General features: G+C 45.4%; 1 protein-coding gene across 1 annotated transcript in view; it reads right to left on the reverse strand.

The window, feature by feature from the left end:
• The window catches only part of NNT (nicotinamide nucleotide transhydrogenase), an 85,668-nt gene extending 63,728 nt beyond the window's left edge, over positions 1 to 21,940 (reverse strand). The window contains exons 1-4 of the mRNA XM_006139514.4: positions 21,784 to 21,940; positions 18,509 to 18,714; positions 3,553 to 3,782; positions 2,091 to 2,308 (exon numbers count right to left, since the gene is read on the reverse strand). Of these exons, the coding sequence (XP_006139576.1) occupies positions 2,091 to 2,308; positions 3,553 to 3,782; positions 18,509 to 18,659 (599 nt within the window). The 5' untranslated portion in view covers positions 18,660 to 18,714; positions 21,784 to 21,940. The remainder of the gene's footprint in view (positions 1 to 2,090; positions 2,309 to 3,552; positions 3,783 to 18,508; positions 18,715 to 21,783) is intronic.
• Between the last annotated feature and the right edge of the window lie 388 nt (positions 21,941 to 22,328).

The following is a 22,328-nucleotide window of genomic DNA, read 5'->3' on the forward strand; positions in this document are numbered from 1 at the left end:
ACGGACCCTCCAGGATCCACATGACTTGTCTCTTTCTGCAACTCATATGCCTGTGTAAGTGTATGAGTGCCTGACGGGAGGAATCAATGTGTGTGAATGTATAGAGGAGTGTGAGAGAGAGCGAGCTCGATCTTCTTTAGTTTATACCTTTAGTGGCAGCTCTATCTTCTTTGGTTTAACCTTGGCGTGCTAATTCCTCAAGCAATAAACCCATACTAGTGTAACCCTGGGTGGTCTCCAGTGAGAATATTTTTGGGGTAACATTTGTCTGCATGCATCTCAAATGTTACTCAAAACATTATTCCTTTCTATATATTGGTACTTAAGAGATCTAGATACCTCATAGTACATTTCTTTGCACTTAAGAGCTCATAGTTGTGGACAATAGAAGATTTCTGATGTCTTTAACCATTTATTCTTTGCCTGGGGTTATAAAATTTAATCAGCACATTGACACTTAGCAACTAACTTCAACAGTTTACAATCTTTGAAATTAAGGTCTGCAGCATCAGCTATTATGAAGGCATAATGCGAGGAACTGCATACATGGAAACAGCAGAATCAAGCCCAGTAACTGTGTAGTGAACGTGGCACAGTGTGGGAGAGTAAGCACAGAACTGGGAGTCAAGAATTTTCTCGCTCCAGCCCTACCAGGGAATCCTTGGGTGCCTTTGGACAAGTTGTTTAATCTTTGGGCCTCAGTTGCCTCATCTGAAAAACTGAGAATGCTTTACTTCATTATAAAGGGGCTTTAACTACTGTTAGTAAAGCAATTTGTAAATTTAACATGCTTATTACTGGGTCATACTCCATTAGGTCTTCTTGTTGGCCATGTTACATTTCTATAAATAGCAACATGTTGCCTAGTGCTCATTCTTAAGAAAGAAAAGAAATGAATGTCCTATTAAAGCACAGGGACATTATTGCTAACATTTCCAGTGTAGAATGCAGCCAGACTAACTTATTAGGGACAGCTTAGTCTAGTGGACAACAAAGGAGCCTTGGGGCCTCAGTAAGGGGGAAAGGTTTTTCTGGTGTACGCATTATGCCCAAGTTGCCAATGCTCTTTTTTTGGTCTCTAGTTGTGTTTGAAAAACTGGGATTTATTTCCTGCTCAACACGAGTCGAGATGTTTTATATTAAGACACGGGATAGTGACAATCCTGTATCTGTGCTAAATAGGTGCTTAACATGATTAGAAGCCTGATAATTGTTCTGGATAAAATACATTATTTTAAAATGTATAGTCTTTAGGTTGTCTTAGGACTAGCTCTGGTTCTGAACACAAAAAAAAAATGTTTATTCTTTGGGTCAAAGCTTGTATTTTTAAAAGTTATAAAATGTGTATTATGACTACCTGTCACATTCTGTTAAAACTGTACAGGGTGAATGAGAAAACATGCAGAATAATTATTCAGGCTATTTATTACCTTGTTTCTTCTATTATAATTTGTTTTTAAAAATCAGCTTTACACATCCACAAATAAACTGGTAGTTTGCCTAGATCAAGAAGCTATATACATTTTAAAGGCCACAAAAAGTTTTCTTACTTTGAAGAGTGACACTGTCACTTCTGTACAAAAAAGCAAACACACATAATACTTACTGCAGGCCAATTTATGAATATTCTAAGTTGCCACCACAGAAGATACAGAGAATGCAAACCTTAGGGGTAGTTTTTGGTATTCAATCCCATCTGCCATGCTGCTGGGTTTCATTTAGAGCACTTTCTACTATTTTATCCCCCACCTCTGTGCTAGACATGAGTTATTCCATGTCTCTTAGTATATCACTATTGCAACCATATCTTATGCCCACTCTGATCTATTTCACTGAATGAGGCACTACAAACAAATTCACAGATTAAAAATTGCCTCTCAATTTAAAAAAAAAAAAATCTGATCACTGCAACGATGACCACAAGAGACTGACAAGTTTAGACAACTCTTCAACATGAATTCTTCTTGAAATTGCTGCATGAAAACAAATGCAGAATTGTTCTGGACACAATGCATTAATATCAAAATGTTAGGTTATGTTACTTTTATTTAGCTATATTTACAGTCAAGCTGAAAAAGTTAGTTTCATACCCAGCAATGTTGGCCATGGAGCTAAGAGCATCATATCCCTGAGCAATGGTGACTCGTGGAACCTGATCCATAGCCAAGACAGTAGTTTTCCTTTCTGCAAGCTTATTCAGTAGATCTGGGTTTTGAGCTGGGTAGATAAAACTAATCAAGGTAGCAGCAGTCTTAAAAAGATCTGCCTCATGTACTCCTAGTGCAGGGTTAAAAATAGGAGCCCTCACCTGAAGGAAAAGAGAAGGGTTCAGATTAATCAATATAAAAAAACACATCAGTGCATGTGTCATGGAGAAATATGAACAGACAATGAGGTTTATTAAGGATTCTTTATACAACTAAACTAGTGAAAGGCACCATTCACCTTTAGGTCATTGGTTAAAAATCAGACCTAGGCAATCAAGTGCCAGTATAGAAACAGAATTCAGATCCCTGCGTGAAATGAGTTCATCGCCCCTATTCAACTGGTGGTCATTTTTGTGAAGTTCATGTTTGCATTATGGTAACTAATAGGTTTAGTGTCAGTCTCAGACCGACTCCTGAACTGATATGGAAGCCAGGCTACTCTTTAAGAATTCACTCCTAAAGGCTGAAAACCACAAAGAAGCTTGCACTGCTGGTGACTGCATTAGACCCAGAGGGCTAAGATGTCCAAATCTGTTAGTCTAGCTAGACCCTCAATCACATTTTTAATACTGCCAGCGCTCCATTATAAATCACTATTTTTCTGAAGAATTGATACTTTGTCCATAAAAATTTCACTATACCATAACTAAATCGTGACACACAACTTAAAATTTCCAAAGCAAGTCCCACCATCAAGCTTAAGTTTATCTCCAAGGCTCTACACAACTTGGCTACAACCTACACCTCGTAATATTCCTCATGGTCCCGTCCCCCCCAATGTTCTCCCCATATCAGGTGTCACTGTTCTGTTTCAAACCCACTTTAGAACACACTGCTGCTACATGGTCTTTGAAGAACAACTAGAGGATGGCTAGTGGCATTCATTCTTATGCTGGCACTGCAAGTAGAGCTATTAATTACTATTACTCAGAAAAATAACTGATTTTTTAATCTATTGATAGTCTAAAGAGAGTTGGTGCCATGGGACAGGAATCCCCTCTACTCATTGTTCTGAACACCAATCCCTCCCCTTTGCTCTGGGAGATGCCACTACTCTGAGTGGGTGACAGCAGAAAGCTATCCTCAATACATTTCAAAACTGCTATTCAAAGGTTTAGTTCTATTTTTCAGCTATTTGCCCAGAAGTGAGTCACCAAATTATCAACTGATGAAAACTGAAACAGTAAAACTGGAAATAAGGAAGATGTGAATTTAACAAGAGCTCTGACTTTAAAAAACAGTTATACGTCCAGCAGACTACATTAAGTAGTTTGGAATAAGTCATATATTAGCCTTAAAAACATTTTAAATGCATTATATTGAGAGAGGGAAGGACAGTAATTACTTTGAGCACTAAGTCAGAAGCCAATACTTCCTTGGTCCCTTGGATTTTTGCTCCTGCCTCCCTGTAGTGGTCATCAGAGAATTTGGAAGCCTCTCCAGCACCTGATTCCACCACAACATTGAATCCTTGTTTAATCAAAGCCTGAACACCAGCTGGGGACAATGCCACCCTCTTCTCATTCTGGAATATCTCCTTAGGAACACCTACAGTCAACCGTTTATATGGGATTCCTGTGAATGCAAAAAAAAAAAAAAAAAAAAGGCATTTAGTTTAGCAATAGTGAACTACTGGACAGCATTTTTCCTATACTTTGTTTTGACACTTATAGATATATTTAATAATGCTTTCCTCAAGCAAAATGTAAGAGAGACTAAGCAATTTTTTCCAGAAATGTAACATACAGTTCAGCTACTCCCAAGAATCACTTTCCCTTAATTATCAGGTTGCAATACTAGTTCAATGTCACAGGAGAGTAAGTTCACAGGCAGCAAGAAGGCTTTGAGTTTCAAATGCCACTCTCCTGAAACTATGGCAAAAAATAGCATGGCAGAGTTGGCAACATAAAGCTAAGGAGCCACGTGTAGCTCTTTGGCTGTACCCTTGCAGGCAAACAAAAACAAAAGGAAATGAACTTCTGAGGCAACTAAAAGCTCAAACCAGCAGGGCTCAGACAGGCTGCCTGCATGCCCTAGCCCCATTCCACTCCCAGAAGCGGCTGGCTGCGGGACGTCTCTACATGTTCCCTGGGGGAGGAGGGAAGGGAAGAGACTCCATGTGCTTCCCCTGCCGCCAGCACTGTCCTCCTAGCTGCCATTGGCCAGTTCCCGGCCAACAGAAGCTGCAAGGCCAGTGCTTGTAGATGCAGGCAGCATAGGAAGACCCACTGCCTTCTCCCTCTAAAGGGCACACAGAGAAGTACCAGCAGTCAGATGGTTCCAGAAGTGGCATGGGGGCACAGCTTTCTGTGCTGCCAATTGGGAGTTCCCTGCGGTAAGCACTTCTAATCAGAGCCTGCACCTTACACCCTCTCCTGCACTTCAACCCCTTATCCCAGGGCAGAACCCCTTTTCTGCACCCAAGCTCCTCCTCAGGCCTTATACCCTCTCCTGTACCACAATAACCTGGGTGGAGACCCCTCCTGCACCAAACTCTCTCCTAGACCAACACCCTTCACACTCTCCTGCCTATCCTGGAATTTTGCGTGTGATACAGCTCTCAAAATATTTTGGTTAAAACACAAAAGGGTATTTTATTAAAAGGTTGCCAACCCCTGTACTATGGGCTTGACTAATGTACAATAGAGCCAGTATCTGAACCCAGAGGAATCAGAGCTTGAGTCTACCTTTTTACAAATAAACATAATATTTACCTACCTTCCAGCTAATGTTTCAAAGAAAGTTATATGAGATAGAAGTTAAAAACAAAGGCATTGAGCATCCAGACCCACGGCAGACAAGGGTTGCTGCAATGCTCCGCTGCTGCCTCTGTATCAGAAGCAGCAGTGCAGCGTGGCAGGCAGCCCACCTGCAAGCGGAGCTGGTTTTTACATTGGCTCCAATCTCTCAGACTGGCTCCTGCTTGGCACCCCACGCTGCTGCCTCTGATACAGAGTGCAGAGTGGCAGGGGACTCCCTGGGAGTGGAGCCGGAGCACACTGTTTGCCAACCCCCTGCCAGGGACTAAAGAATAGTCAACTAACCACGAAGAATTCATGCAGTTAGTTGATTATTATATTACCTGCTATCTAACATCCCTAATTGCAGAGCCACTGCAGGGGAAGCTGTCAGGACCCAGCACAGAAATGAGCCAGCATGCCTGCCTGCCAGCTCTCAAAATCCTTTAAATGCAGAGCCACAGGGGGAGCAGCTACTGGAATCTGGCATGAGCTGGGACTGAGCTAGCCTGACTGCGCATTGGTTCCTAAGCTCCTTTCAATTAAGAGCTGCAGTGGTTAATAGTGCAATTGACAACATTTTTGTCGGTTACACAGTTACCAAATTACACGCTTCCTAACATCCCAAATTTACAGTGGACATAGCCTATCGCATCCATAAAGATGCATGAGAGGGATGCATCAGTCATCTTCAATTTGGGGGGGAGGGGTTAAGTGAATTTCCTGCAAAATTTATAAGGCTTTCAACTTTACCATAAATGTTATGTCTTTTGCTACAAGATGGTGATAGACTTTATACAACTTAAATATTCAGTACAAAAACAATAACTGTGTCTACACTGGCCACTTATTCCGGAAAATCAGCCGCTTTTCTGGAATAACTTGCCAGCTGTCTACACTGGCTGCTTGCTTTTCCGGAAAAGCACTGACGATCTACTGTAAAATCATCAGTGCTTTTCCAGAAAAACTATGCTGCTCCCGTTCGGGCAAAAGTCCTTTTCCGGAAAACTGTTCCGGAAAAGGGCCAGTGTAGACAGCACAGTAGTGTTTTCCGCAAAAAAGCCCTGATCGCGAAAATGACGATCGGGGCTTTTTTGCGGAAAAGCGCATCTACATTGGCACAGATGCGTTTCCGGAAAAAGTGCTTTTCCGGAAAAGCATCCTGCCAATGTAGACGCGCTTTTTCCGGAATACTTATAACGGAAAACTGTTCCGTTTTAAGCATTTCCGGAAAAGGGTGCCAGTGTAGACATAGCCTAAGTGTTTATATTCAACCTGAAGGGAGAGTCTTTTTAAGTTAATTAATACTAAAGGCACCAGATACAAACCAGATACAAACTGAAACGGACCAGCAGCGGCTGAATCAGGATGCCTGGGGAAGAGCAGCTGGGGTGCTGCCAGGTTGGTCCAGTAGCGCCGAGGAGCAGCACTGCGGGACCAACCGTCAGCGCCCCAGCTGCTCTACCACAGGCGTCCGCGAGAAAAGCCTGGTCTGCTGGGGGGGGTGGGCGCACTAGCTGCGCTTCCCCCTCCCCGCCCCCGCCCGCAGACCAGGGAGACACGGGCAGCGGGACCAAGACACGCCGAGACCTGCCGTGGTCCCGCCACCGGGGCCCTCCGCGTCTCCCTGGTCTGCTGGCGGGGGGGGGGGGGGGGAGCCCCAGGAGACCAGGGAGTCGCGGAGCAGCTTTTCTCGCCCCGGAGGACGCGGGCAGTGGGACCGCGGCGCGTCTGGTCGGTCCCCGCCGCCTGCATCCTCCGGGGCGAGAAAAGCCCCATTCGTAAATACGAATCCGACATAAGTCGGATCCGCATAACCCGGGGACTGCCTGTACTGATTAGATTAGCCAGTCACCTATATCCTTTAAAACTGACTATAGAACACAACTACTCATGAGTGGTAGGAGAAATCAAATGAGCGATACGAGATTAACAAGCAGAGTTATATTTCATTTAATTATTTCTGCTCTTCCTTTGATGTTCAGTGTTTACACACAAAATTTATTTGCTGCAGTGGTGGTGAAAAAAGTTTAAAAACACCAGTATGTTATTTCTAAATAAATAGGATATTACACATCAACAGTTCTTTATACAACTCCCGACTCTTACCAGACAAAACACAATTATCAAAATAAGCAGTGTTTAAAGAACACTACATAGAAGAGCCATGATTTGTTTCCAAACAGTTTACATACATGAAAGGTACTTTACAAACATCTGCATTGTCAATATAAAGCCCATCTAGACATCACTATGCAACTAGAAAAACAACTCTCACTCCCACCAAGAACAAGTAGGAAGCGTTCTCTGCCAACCGAGTGCCAACAAAAGTCATAATTCTGTTCTCTTGCTACTTGGAAAAGGCACCCCCTTCTCTTGCTTTTCCAGCTCCTCAAGTAGCAGAGGCCCAGTGCTGCCTCTTACTTGATTCAGCCGAGTGGAAAAAAAACATGCTGTTCAAAAGCAGAAGCGAAATTAAGCAGATTGTCACTTCACTCTTGCTCAGTAAGGTTCTGAACAGCAAAGGCTGAGGGTGATTTGAAGGAAATGGGACACAATACAGCAAAACCAAGGGAGAGGATGGAAAAATTCTCCCTTCCCCGTCTTTATATAAAGCCAGAAAGAAAAAATGGTTACTTACCTCTTGTAACTGTTGTTTTTCGAGATTTGTTGCTTACGTTCTTTCCATGTAGGTAGGCATGCACTGCATGCAGAGATCATCGGAGAGCTTTTCCTTAGAGGTACCCATCAGGCTGGCAGGGAGCCCCCTGGAGTGGGGCCTGCATATGCGCATATATTATCCCCTGCCAGCCCACCACTCCCTCAGGGTATGTCTACACTACAAAGTTAGTTCGAACTAACGGACGTTAGTTCGAACTAACTTTCATAGGCGCTACACTAGCGCTCCGTTAGTTTGAATTTAATTCGAACTAATGGAGCGCTTAGTTCGAACTAGGTAATCCTCATTCCACGAGGATTAAGCCTAGATCGAACTAGCTAGTTCGAATTAAGGGGTGTGTAGTCCCTTAATTCGAACTAGTGGGAGGCTAGCCCTCCCCAGGTTTCCCTGGTGGCCACTCTGGCCAACACCAGGGAAACTCATCTGCCCCCCTCCCGGCCCCGGACCCCTTAAAGGGGCACGGGCTGGCTACGGTGCCCGTGCCAGGTGCAAGCCTGCCAGCACCCAGCCAGCAGACCCTGCACCTGGCACGGATCGAGCCACCCACCCGATGCCCCCCAGCCCTCCCCCTCTTCCCGGGACCAGGCTGGCGGCTCCCGGGAGCTTGCCCGGGACCGCAAGAGGCGGGCACCCGCCTGGGCTAGTGCGGACATCGTGGACCTCGTCCACGACCTCCGCACTAGTCACAGGAAAGTGGCCGGCTTGGGCAGGATAGCTGCCAGCCTGGCCACCCACGAGCAGGTGTGCAAGAGAATCAAGGGGGTCCACAGAGACCCCCGACCCTGAGCCCTGAGCTTACAATGGCCGTACTGGGTCAGACCAAAGGTCCATCTAGCCCAGTAGCCTGTCTGCCGACAGCGGCCAAACCTAGGGACCCTGGCGGGGATGGACTGAAGACAGTGACCAAGCCATTTGTCTCGTGCCATCCCTCTCCAGCCTTCCACAAACCTTGGGCAGGGACACCACTCCTACCCCCTGGCTAATACCACTCCATGGACCCAACCTCCATGACTTGATCTCACTTCCCTTTAAACTCTGTTCCAGTTCTAGCCTTCACAGCCTCCTGCAGCAAGGAGTTCCACAGGTTGACTCTTTGCTTTGTGAAGAACAACTTTCTGTTACTAGTTTGAAGCCTGCTACCAATTCCTTTCCTTTGGTGTCCTCTAGTCCTTCTTTATGGGAACTAATGAAGAACTTCTCTGTATGCACCCTCCCCACCCAACTCCTGCTTTTAGAGACCTCTATCCTGTCCCCCCTCCGTCTCCTCTTTTCTAAGCTGAAAAGTCCCAGTCTCTTTAGACTCTCTTCATATGGGACCTGTTCCCAACCCCTGATCATTTTAGTTGCCCTCTCCTGTCCCAGCCTCTCTCTTCCCCTCTCCCACCTCCTTTTCCCAGTCTCCCCCAGTTTTGTTCAATAAAGACAGATTCCATTTTGGAAGACACGTTATCTTTATTTTGTACATCAAGAAGAGGGGCTAGGGAAGGGTAAGTGGAAGGAGGTGAGGGAAGAATGGGGTACGTGCCCCCGATGGGGAGGACTGGGCTGGCTCTGCGGGCTTCTGGGGGTGGAAGCTCGCCTGCAGCCCCCCAATTGGCCCCTCTCCCTAGATGGCAGCCTGTGGCAAGTGCAGCCGGGCTGATGGCAGAGTGCTGTGATGTGCCCAGTGTGGGCACTCAGGGCACTCCAAGCCAGGACTGCTTTGCAAGCGGGGCACCCCTGAGAACTTTCTGTCCGGGGTGGGGGTCGGGACCCTTTAAGCACAGCCCTCGGCTAGCCTGAGACAGCATCTCCACACTCTAAGTCCTCCTCTGATGCCCTGCCGGCACTGCTTCCGGCCATCCTTAACCCCGCTTCAGGGTCCACTTAATGTGGACGCGCTAGTTCGAATTAGCAAAACGCTAATTCGAACTAGTTTTTAGTTCTAGATGCGTTAGTTCGAATTAGCTTAGTTCGAATTAAGTAATTCGAACTAAGTTAGTTCAAATTAGCACTGTAGTATAGACATACCCTCAGTTTCTTCTTGTCAGCAGACCCCAACAAAGGGCAGGAGAGTGGGATTTGGAATGGATGTGAGCAACGCATCTCGAAGAACAGTTAGAAGAAAAAAACCTCTTGTTTCAGTGATTGGTCATGTCCATTCCATGTAGGAGACTCCAAAGCCACACCCACGGAGATGGGGTTGGAGACTACAAAGAGAGGGACTGCAACACCGTCCTGCCCACAGCCGTGTCATCCCTGGCCTGCTGCACTATGGCGTAGTGACTTGCAAAAGTACGTACTGAAGACCTGGTGGCCACCCTGCAGATTTCAACAATTGGCACCTGAGCCACAAAGGTGGCAGACAAAGCTTAGGCCCTAGTGGAGTGAGTTCTAATGGGGGAGCTGGAACATGAGCCAGCTCATAAGTCCTGATGCAGGAAGTGATCCAGGATGAGATACGCTGAGCCAACACTGGCATGCCCTTCATCCTGTCAGCTATGGAAACAAATAACTGGGGAAAATTACGAAAGCATTTTGTTCTATCTAAAGAAAAAGCCAAAGCACATCTAACATTGAAGGTGTGTCGAGCCTGCTCTGTTCCCAACTCATGAGGTTTCAGATAAAAAACAGGTAAAAATATATCCTGACAGACACCAAAAGGTGAGGGCAAAGCCTAATCTTATCCTTGAAACAGATGGTATAAGGGAGGGGTCTACAGTCAAGGCCTGCAGTTCTGAAACCCGACTAGCAGAAGTAATGGCCACAAGAAACACCACCTTCAAGGAAAGGTGCAATAGCAAACACATTGCTAATGGCTCAAAAGGAGGTGCTACTAAACATCAGATTACGGTCCTGGGGGGAAGGGACTGTCGCACCTCAGGATACACCCCATCCAACCCCTTAAGAAAACAATGCACCATAGGGTCTGCAAAGACAGTCTTTCCCCAGGACCCCAAATGGAAAGCTGAGATAGTGGCCAGGTGCACTCTGATCAAAGAAGAGGCAAGGACCTGGATTCTAAGGTCCAGAAGGTAGTCTAAGATGGCAGAGGCAAGGGCTTCTATGGGGGAGAAACTCTTCCCCTCTGACCCCAGCATGAAGTGTTTCCATTCTGCTATGTAAATGGCTGTAGTGGGGGAGTTACGACTCCCCAGCAAATCACTCTGGATGCACTCCAAACACTGAACGCCTTGGAGAGGCAGCCATGGAGCCATAAGATAGAGACCAAATGTTCAGATGGCAAAGCCTGCCAAAGTCCTGTGAGATCAGATTCTGATACAGGAGGAGGGCTCCAGAGAGGTCAAGCAGGGCCGGGAACCAATGCTGACAAGTACTATCACGCCAGTACTATCAGGCTCAGAACTCCCAGACCTTGAGTATCAGCTTGTGAGTCAGAGGGAACAGAGCAAAGGCATACAACAAGACTAGAGGCCAAGGAACCAGCCGGGCATCTCCCAGGGACTTCAGCCTGTGGTTGAAGAGGGAGCAGAAGTGGAGACACTTTCCTGTTGGTGCAAGTCACAAACACATCCAGGTGGGGAAACCCCTACCAGCAGAAGATGTTCAAGGCCACATTTGCCTCAAGAAACCATTCATGCCCCTTGAATGGTCCTGATGAGTTGGTCCACCAGAGCATTCTGTGCCCCAGGAAGGTAAGAGGCCACTGAGTAGATGGCATGGGCAATGCAGAACTCCCACAGAAGAACTATCTCCTGTGCCAGGAGGCACAAGTGAGCTCCACCCAGTCTGTTTATGTAAAACATCACTGCTGTGTTGTCCAGCAGGATCAAAACGCACCTGTTTTGAAGCCATGGCAAGAAAGCATAGAAAGTGAGGCAAACAGTCCTCAACTCCCTGACAGTGATATGCAGGGACAAGTCTGTGGGGGACCACGCTTTGAATCCGTAGGTCCCCGAGGTGAGCTCCCCATCGCATATCAGAGGCCTCCATCATCAGCCGGATCTATGGGGAAGGGCTGCTGAATGGCATCCCCACACAGACCACCTCCTCCTGCAGCCACCAGTCGAGGGATCTCGTAACACCCATCACCATCATATGCATGGGTTAGAACACTGGGTTGCGAATACATGCCAGCCACAGCTGAATCAGGGAGAGTCTGAGTCTGGTGTGAAGCACCACATACATGTACACTGCCATGAAGCCTAGCAATCTTGTGCAACACCAGGCTGTAGTAACGGAGGAAAGGTGGCATCTCAGAACAGCCTCCTTTATCACTAGGAAACAAGCTTCAGGCAGGGAAGCCGTGGCCATAGGAGCATTGAGGCAAGCTCTCACAAACTGTCCTTTGGGTGGGAAGTAGAGTGGACTTGGCCTCATTCAGAATGAGGCCTAACTGGAGGAGGGTTTCCCTGACCTCAGAAGGAGAGGAACCCCTTTTGAGCCTGTTGTCTAGCTATGGGTACACCTGAACCCATCTCTTGTGCAGAAAAGCGGCAATGACTGCCATGTATTTGGTGAACACCCTGCGGGCCATACAGAGGCCAAACGGGAGAGCCATAAACTGAGAATGATTTTGACCCATCATAAATCGGAGGTAACACCTGTAAGGGTCCGCAATCAAGACGTGAAAGTAAGTATCTTTGCAATCTAGGGCAGTGTACTAGTGCTCCATGGCTAGAGAAGGGATGATAGAAACTAGTGTCACCATCTTGAACTTCAACTTTACTATGAAGTCATTCAGGCTTTGGAGGTCCAAGATAGGACAAAACCCACCCTTGGCTTTTGGGACCAAAAGTAATGGGAATAGAACCCTTTGCCCCTGTGATTTGTCAGGACCTCTTCTACAGCTCTGAGATCAAGAAGCTGTTGCACCTATAACTGTAAGAGATGCTTGTGAGAGAGGTCCCTGAAGAGGGGAGGGGAGTGGGAGGAGGGACAGGACAGAAACAGGATAGAGTATGCATTTTCCAACATCCCTAGGACCCAACAGTCCATCATGATAGGCAACCAGGCACAGTGGAAAGGGGACAGTAAGTTGGCGAAGGGCCATTGTACACTGGCTGGTACGCTGTCCCTGGGTGAAACTCTGACGATCTGTGCACACTACACGTGCACATCTACATGGAATGGACATGAGCAATCACTCAAAGAAGAAAGAAAGGATCCCCCTCTTTCTTCCTGGAAGAGGAAGCTCCAAAATGCAGTGGCATTGAGGGAGCCTACTGTTAAGGGGAGGGGAAATCAAACCCCGCCCCAAAAAAGGAGACAATCATGATCAAGCCTTTATATTGTTCAGGCGCTAGAGGATAAGCTGAAAACTTAAAAGAACACAAGCTTAATCTAGACAACTGTTAATTTCAATGATTTACTTTGAAGCATTGTCAGCTACTACAAGTTGTATTGCCAATCAGGGCCAGCTTTAGGAAGTGCAGGGCCCAATTCGAACAGTTTTGACAGGGCCCCGGCAGCCAGGATTTTTTGTTGAGAAACCCCCCCGTCCCTCCACCCCCCCAAAAAAACCCATACCACACAAAAGTTTTGATGGGGCCCCGGCAACCGGGAAAAAAAAAAAAAAAAAACACACCACACACACACAAAAGAGTCACAGCCCCTTTAAGTCCCCAGCTACAGGGCAGAGTCACGTCCCGCCTGCCCCTGTATCGACTCACTCCTCTTGCGGCACAGGGCAGCTACCATGCTCCTCCTTCGGGCCGACACCACCTCCCACAGCGCACCACAGAGCTGTGGGAGAGGAGCAGCCAGCGCACTTCCGCAACCCCCAGACGTGGCACAAAGCTGCAGGCAGGACTTTTGTCCATCCCGCGGGAAGCTGGCACTACGCTGGAGGTAGGTAGTGGGACTTCTCAGGGTTGGGAGGAAAAAAGGGGAGTGGGGGGCCCGAAAGCCTCGCAATAGACTGGTTGATCCCGATCAACCAATTGGTGACCACGGCTTTAGGGCGCAGGGCCCTCTTAGGCACGGGGCCCGATTCGGGGGAATCAGTGTAATCGGCCTAAAGCCAGCCCAGTTGCCAATTCATTGTTTTATTAATTTTTTCCCCATTTTATTTTTTGCTGTTGCAAAAACCCCCAAGCCTCACTAATATGGCCCCAACTGTGCTGGTGGGGGCAGGGGACAGGATGCTGGGGCAAGGTATTCGTGGGGGGGGGGGGAGGGTCTGGCCAGGAGGGCACAGACAGCTGGGACCAGTACCTGGAGATCCTGGGTCTCAGGAAGCATGCTGGCTGCTCTTCCCCTCCCCTCTCCCAGGTATCCCCCCTGCTCTAACCCAATCCCCCCCCCTTCCCCAGCCAGGCACCCCTCCCCTTCCCCAGAGCCAGGCACGCACACACCCTAACCCAATCCCTCTCCCCTTCCCCAGAGCCAGGCACACACACCCCTAATTCAATCCCCCTCCCCTTCCCCAGAGCTAGGCACCCAATCCCCCCCCCCCCCGAGCCAAAAACACACCCCAATCCAATCCCCCTCCCCTTCCCCAGAGCCAGGCACTGGCCTCCCCCATAGCACTCCCCCTTCTCCTCCCCCACTCTAACCTAATTCTCTGGTCCCAGAGATGGAGACGCCACTACAGCCATGCACATCTCCCGCCAGGTGCTGAGGCATGTGCACTGAGTGGCCAGCCTTGAGACACACTGGCTGGGACACCTTGCGCACCCTCCCCCCAAACCCAATACCCCTCTCTTCCCTTTCCCTATGCTCCTCCCAACTAGAGCTAGGCGCACACACCTTCCCCCATTCTAACCTAATTCTCGGGTCCCAGAACCGCTGCAGCCGTGTGTCTCCCTCCAGGCTCTGGGGCACATGCGCACCCTCCCAACCCCACTCCCCTCCCCTTCACTTCCCCAGAGCCAGACACCTCCCCTCCCCGCTCTAACCCAATTCCCCCCTTCCCCACTAACCTTATGCCCAAGTCCTAAAACCGCCGCTGGCGCTGCCACTGCTGCACCCAGAGCTGTTACCTGTGCTCAGCAGCCGGCTGCTAGCACGTGCAGGCTGGGACGCTGTGTGCAACCCAGCCTGCACGAGCAGGATATTACGTAGAGTGCTGGGGGCTGTGAGCAAAACAGTGTGGGCAGTGAGCACGCATGTAGCTCACAGCAGCCTGGCCGCGAGAGTGGCTGACATGAGCAGTGCCGGGTTCAGTCAGGAGCCGCAATTTTTTTCTTCGCGGGCCACATGCGGCTCATGAGCCGCAGACTCACCACCCCTGAACTAGACATTCACGTTCCTAGCCCCCCTTCATTCCCTCCCACACCCAATAATTTTGTAACCCTTCCCCCACTCCTTTTTGGGTCAGGACCCCTGGAATTACAACACTAACATTTCATATTTAAATAGCTGAAATTAGGGATATGAATACTTAACCAGTAGCAGTTAACCAGCAGCCTGGTCAGAGCAGCCCACTGGCCGGCCCTGTGCCCCCCGCCCCCCGTTTAAGTGGTTAACCTGTTAAATATAATGTTCAACTGGTTACCTGATTAAATGGGATTTTACATCCCTAGCTGAAATCACGAAGTTTATAACTTTTTAAATCCTACAACTGTGAAATTGACCAAAATGGACTATGAATTTGGTAGGGCCTTGCATATAACCTATATAGTTTGTGATATTAAAGTTCTATAGGAAATTGTAACATGTAGAAATATTATTTAGACAACAACATTCTTGCTGCTGTGATTCTGCAAAAAGTAATCAGAAAACTCAGCTGCTCATTGATGAGTCTTTCAAAGCATACGTGGCCTTAAAAAAAACTCCTGACTACACAAAATAGGTAGAAAAATTAGATTCCCATGCTTTTAGAGGTAACAAACAATTGAAACTGAGCTTACTTAGTCTATTCTCCTTTTAACTTTCACTTAAAAAATTCAAGATACTGAACAAGTTACTATATTCAACTAACAGGAAAAATTAGCAAGAAATGTGCAGAGAAATCAAAAGAAAAATACAAACTCTTTTCTTCACAATACTCTAACTTCAGGGAGTGGTGGGATACAGAGTGATACTTATAAATACTATTAGACAGGAGAGTCAGTCAGTTTGCAGGGGAAGACAGACTATCATATTACATGCTATGTCTTAAGGATGAGGAGGAAGGAAGCAAAGCTCAGCTAGTCACTAACTTTAACATCAGCTTCAGAAGAAGCTGCTCACCTGTTCTCACAATTCTGAAGCAGAGCGACGAGACAGTCTGAAAGACAGTGATGCGATGAAAACAAATGAGTGACGTAGAGAAGGTAGAGCAGATGCTTCTATTCAACCTCTTACTACAAGCACAAGGAGAAACAATGAAACTGAAAAGTAGCAAATTCAACTGATGAAATGTTCATGGCTTTTTTAAACAAATGTAATGAACAGTTGGCCTGTAGAACTCACTGATGCTAAGAGTATAGTAAGATTGGGGGGGGGGGGGGAAATCACAATTATAAGAATTTAAACAGTAGGAAAGATTTTTTTTAAAGCTAAAAAAAGAGTTTAAGGAGGGACATAGTCATCACACTTTAGGACATAAAGCAAACTCTAAAGGCAGGTTTAAGAAGAAAATTTATTTGGGAGCAAGTCACTCTGTAACTGCCTACTGTGGAGTTATTTACACTTTTCTCTGAAGCATCTGGTAGTGACCACAGGAAAAAAAAATAAAGACAGGATACTGAACTAGGTTGACTACTTGTCTGTACTAGTATGGCAATTCCTATGCTCAAAGAACAGTTCTAAAGCCAGAAGGTCAGCTTAAGGTACACAACTCAAGCTACATGAAGAAGCTGAGTTTTAGAACTACCCACATCAGGAGGTCGATGACAGAAATGTTCCATCGACTTCCATTACGCCTCACGACTGTGAGGAGTTTTGTGGTTGACAGAAGTGCTGTCAGCATATAATTTCGCAGGTCTTTTCTAGACCTATTAATTTGATCACCAGAATATCAACTGCTTCAGTGTTAATCTCCATGGCAGTGAAAACAAACCTAAGAGACAAAGAAAACAGCAACAAGAACAAACAGGGACTTAAAAAAATCCACCCTTCAAGTTTACCTTCAGTTTCAACTTTTCTACAGATGTCCTTTCACTAACCTCAGTCGTACAGCATTCCATGTATGCTCTGTAAATCAGCCAGTGTGGAAAACAATCTCTAAATATATCTAAGTATAAACATCTTCCATGATTTCTTCTTAGTAAATCTCTTCCCTATTTTGATCAGACTGATATCAAATGGAAGGAAACCAGTGCAAAAAGTTTTCTTTTTCAAGGCTTAGCTTTTGCAAATACCAAGCAAAATGTGGGAAAATATTCTGAGGAAGCAACTACAACCTCAAACATCTAAACAAACATACTTACATTTTCAAATTTTCTTTATAGACTGATTCTGAAGGCTAAATAACATTAAATAAATGCAATGTACATCAGAGTGATTTTTTAAGATAACTGTGATTTTGAAATGGCAGTGAAATTTAATGATTTAGTTTATATGCCGATGAATTTCTACAAATAAAAGTATATCTTAACAGAAAAGAGCATGACACTGTGTTTAGACATTTACACTCGGTTTGCCTTTTATGTTTATTGAATTCCAATGCTCAGATTGCAAAAAACACCACACCCCTCACACACACACACACACACACACACACACACACAAAACACACACAAAAAATCCAACCTGGTACAATTTAATCATAAACCAAGTTTGGTTACTTTCAGTTTTAAAACACTGAATGGTATAAAAGTAAGTTTCACACTTAAGTGGAATTTCAAACACATTGACCATTCTAAATACAAAATACTTTGTAGTTAGTAAATACTTGAACACATAACATCAAGTATCATATGAAGATATCCTAATCTTTAGAAACAATTACTACTGAATACCAAAGAAGCTGTCAAACTTCACTCTGGTGCGTGGGCTACTAGCAAAGTCATTTGATGGCCATAAAGCTAAATTCTGTCTTCAGATTTTAATCCACCAAATTTACAGTATGCCCAGGGAAGCATCCAGATGTTGGGAAGCAGTTATATATTTATTTAATCTCGTACACCTCATATATAGTAAAAAGGGTTTGCCCATATAGCTATAACAGCAAATCTCCCTAAGGCAGAAACAGTTTATGTCAGCAAGAGGTCTTTTGATGCCACGCTATTCCCTGAATTAAATAAGTTATACTCTCAAAAGAACATTTGATGTACTAACTACAGCTATCCTAAGTCATAGCTATATCTGTTAAGGATGAGAGTTTTTCCCTACAGCCATGCCAGCAAAACTCAAGAGTAAACAAGGCCTTAGACTGCAATGGAGCCTAAGTATATGCATGAAGTACTTCTCTAAACCAAGGTCATATTTAGTAGGAGTTCTTAACAAGAGGTTAAAGTACACCGGTGCAATGCTGTGGCAAGAAGGAGCCAAGGAGCTGGCTGGTTGGGACGCTCAGCTGAAGAAGGAGACATGGCATGCTTCCAGCCAGGTTCCCAGGAATTCTCCTGGAGGCTGCAGTGTTAAGCAGCAGGCAGGCAAGGGTTGCCACCTCCTCACTGGTTTGAGACTGCCTCAGCCCCCAAGACCTTCCAACCCCACCCCAGGATGCCTTTTAGAGAGGAGGGGAAGGGGCTGAAGCAGCACTGCTTGTTGTTCCCTTCCACTCAGGGAGTGAGAGGAAAGTGTAAAGTTTGCTGTATTCCTCTCCCTCTGGCTGGGGAGGGCAAGGGGCAGATGAGCTGCAGGCTTTCCTCACTCCCTGATAACAACAGGATAGGAAAGAGCAAGCACAAATCTCTTATCCATTAGAACTAACACATGATTCAGGAGTGAGTTTTGTACATTTTCACCATAACCGTGCCTTTTCAAAATATATCTACTTAGGAAACTTAATCTCCACATTCAAAAAGGAAAAACTAGTTGCTCAACAAGACAGTTTTCGTAAGCTAACTTACCTGGTTTTACAGGTGCATGACACCAGAGTATCTGATTGGTTTGGAACATTCGTAAGCATGGCGTCTTCACAGTCTGCACTTTTCGTGAAATCACATTGCTGAAGAAAGGATTTGAACAGCTGGTAACTGCTGTTCGGAGGAGGTTCGCCATGTTGCCTGGGATCTAAGAACAAGGGCTGCCCTGCGTGGATTCCGTGACAACCTTGCTGTGCACAGAAATCACAAAAAGAGGCATTAACTTTTTTAATTAATGACTTTAGAGATATTAACTGTATAGAGCCAGATGCTAATTGCAATTGATTAAAACACCCACACAAAATGTCCATCTGTCCCCCCGAAGTAGAAAACAAAGGCCACCTTTTTTAAAAAGTCAGAGCAGCCATCAAAAATAGACAGATAGATAGAAGGAACAACAGTACAGTTAATTTACATAACATTTTATAAGTACTACTTGAAATTAACAACATTCAATAGGCAGGATAGAGCCCAGTGCCCATTTACAGAGAAACAGCAAAAATTTTAACTATTTGACAAAAGCCGCATGCTAAGTCTAGGACATTGTATTAGATCCATTTCCCTACACAATCATACATTTAATCAACAGCCATGCTGCCTCTTCAATATAAGAGGCATTTACAATCCTCAATGTAAAGTGATATTTGACCATTCATGCTAAATCTTTACTGAAGTGTTAAACAAACATTGATCCAAATAGCAAGAACTGACATGTCAGCGGCCCCTGCCTCCCACAGAGAAATCCACCAACAATAAATATTCTTGCTTTTAAATATAAGCTGATAAGCAAAGTCAACTGATTGTATTTATATTACTTTCTTCTTTTGCCATGTAAGATGCAATTTTTACTTAATTCGGACAATGGTATTACTTATCAAAAAGCATAGACTATGTTTGTGAATCTAAGGTTCAACTTCAATAGACATGCTGCTATACAATAATGACCAACTAGGTCATTATTGTCATCAGGATTAAGTCAATTTTACTGAAACGTAACAGTTAGTCAGGATTTTTTAAATCTGTGGTACATAAAGTTCCCACCACAAAAGTATAGACAGTACAATTTGATGAAGATTTAAATCCAACATCTTAATTTATTTATAAAAATATATATAAGAAAAGAGAGCAAAACCAATTTGCACAAAGATGACATTAAATCTTTTAAAACCTATGCTAAGGTATAGTTCCATCTACTGAGAGTTTTGACATCAGCTTTTCCAATTTTGGACTCTAACCACAGCTAGCAGAGCTATTTCAATTTTTGGAGGATTGGAGCTACTACACCGCACACATATGGACATCTGCACTTCCATGTGGCCCCATGACGTCAGTGAGGACCTGGTTACCTACATTATCTTGCTGGAATGTGACATTTCTGATGTATCCATTTTGTTTTCTACCATGATTTGTTCATCTCCTCTTTAGTGTCATGAAGTACTTGAGTACAATGAATTACATGCAATATTTTAATTTCTAAATAACAAATTGAGATGTGCTAGGACAATTCCCCTGTTTTAGCAACACATACAGCTCTCCTACCTGAAAAAAAAAAAAAAAAATCTTGCCCTTTTCTCTGCTCTCCAATAACCAGTCACCAGCGTTCAGCAGACAGCTACAGTTTCTAAAGGAATTACCATAAATAAAAAAACAAAACACTGTAGCAGAGTAAGTTACCAGTCCTCAAGCCACATATTCAGACAGACACTTGGGATAAAAAAAAAAAATCTTCCCCTTCATTAGTAGTAGGGGTAAATAAACATGAATTGTTCCATCTCAGGGTACACCACATCTGCCTGCGAAAAGGTTCCCCCTTAAAGGATACTCTTCAACCCAACTCCACACGCGCTACCACGTCTGCATGTTCCACTAGCACAGCTACCGGTGTCCCAACAGCACTCTTGTGTTAGTGGATTCTTATTGGCTGCTTGCAGACAAATGTTATTCATGCTTTACCCAAAGCCTCTAGGATTGGCCACTACCCTTCACTTCATAAATCAATCTCTCCCTGGAGTCTCCAAGTCCGCTCATTAAAACAGCACTGAAATAATGTGAAATCACTTGCCTTACAACTACTGCACATTTAATTACCCTCATTGATGAACCTAGAAATAAAACTCCTAACTGATGATTTTGACTGTTGTGCTGCAATCATCAGACCATGCTGTGTTCATAATATACATGTCTCCTCGAATGGCTGCAAAATAGGAGCAGACTACCTTCTTTTTGACCTTGCCCAAATCATTCAAACTCTTTGAGCCTCATTCTGTCCATCTATATTTAAATTCGGGACCAAATGCCTTGGCTCTAAGAACTATTAAGTACATGTAATTATAATTAATTTCAGCAAGAGTTACTGATACTTCATTTGTAACTATGTAACTCAGAGCTAATCTCCACAGGAAACAGTATTCTACAACTTCCAATGAAAATGCTGCAGCAGTGCAATACATCAGGCAAATTATGTTCCTTCTTCTAAAAACACATGCATGCATCTAGGCAGCAAGCGCTCTGTCACAGTTGCACAGCCTCCTTTTCCTTTCTGTAGCCCTGCCCCATGTCTTTTACAAACACCATTTCCATGAAAGCTGCAATGTCTAGTTAGCACAAGGTCATCTCATTACTATTGTAAATGTGTCCTCTAGTCTTGCCAAAGTCAGTACATTAGCCCTCATTACGATAGTGAATTTACTTAAACTGAATCCTTGGTCCCCTGCAAGTCTGATTCTTCAAACTTGATTTTTCCAAATTTTCTTGAACATGAAGTTTAATTCAGTCTAGTGGGCAGCAGAATAAAACCCCGTTTTTTCATGGGACAGACAACTGAACTACCACTGCTGGGCTTTCCCCATAAAGTATTTATATCTCATCCTTGTTCTGCAGAACAGAATCAGCAAATTGCGCCGAGTCTCCAGAATCTAGTTCCATTTAGTTTATCTGTCTATAGTGACTTAGTGAAATGGGGGTAGAGTAGGCAGCAGCAGCTGCCGCTCCAACGAGAAAACAGCAGCACAGTTTCAACCCTTCCTTGCTTCCCAAGCACTTGCTGCAATTTCAGTAGACGAAGGGAATAAAAAGAATAAAATCAGACTCTAACCCGAAGATTTGCTACACATAGCAGAGGAGTAAAACCCGCTAGCAGTGTGACGGAAAGGCAGGTTTCAGAGGCACTGATTAACCCTTCGCTCCGCACGCTGAGTACCCTCCTTTTGCTAGCGAATCCATAAAACGCCTCCCCAGCCCCAGCAGACAATAGCACCCACCAGCCTCCACGCCGCGCTCCCGCCTGCCTTTGCTCACGCTGCGTTGACCTTCTGGCGAGAGCCGGCGCGCGCCAGGGCCGAAAAGGAGGGGCAAGCATCCGACAACCCGGAAGTGCTGGGAAGAAAGCTAGGTCAAGCGCTGCGGGGCAAGATGGGTCACGTGATCTTGAGAGTACCTAAGCCTCCTTCAAAAAGGCCGGGAGGGAGGGAGGAAATCGCGTGCTTTATCACGTGACGCTCTTCGAACGTTGGTGATACAGAGGAGCGCGCGCTTGTCTATAACCTTGCCCCCTGGCTCGTTCCCACGCTGTGCTGTAGGAGGGAGCGTGTGCAGCCTGCCGCCTGGCTACCGCGCCCTGATGCTACCAGCCGCGTGGGATCAAAAACTCCGAACGAAAAATATGTAACGCTAATACATGGGAGTCTTTTTATTTGTCTCCAGGTTTACGAGCTTTTCGTGTAGCCCTGCAGGATAAAAACTTTAGTGAAACCTGAGAGCCGAGTGTCCCCATTTCAACAGCTGAGGCGTTAAGAAAAACTCCGCA

The sequence above is a fragment of the Pelodiscus sinensis genome, chromosome 6, assembly GCF_052426305.1.
Source record: "Pelodiscus sinensis isolate ZL-2025 chromosome 6, ASM5242630v1, whole genome shotgun sequence".
Classification (NCBI taxonomy): domain Eukaryota; kingdom Metazoa; phylum Chordata; order Testudines; family Trionychidae; genus Pelodiscus; species Pelodiscus sinensis.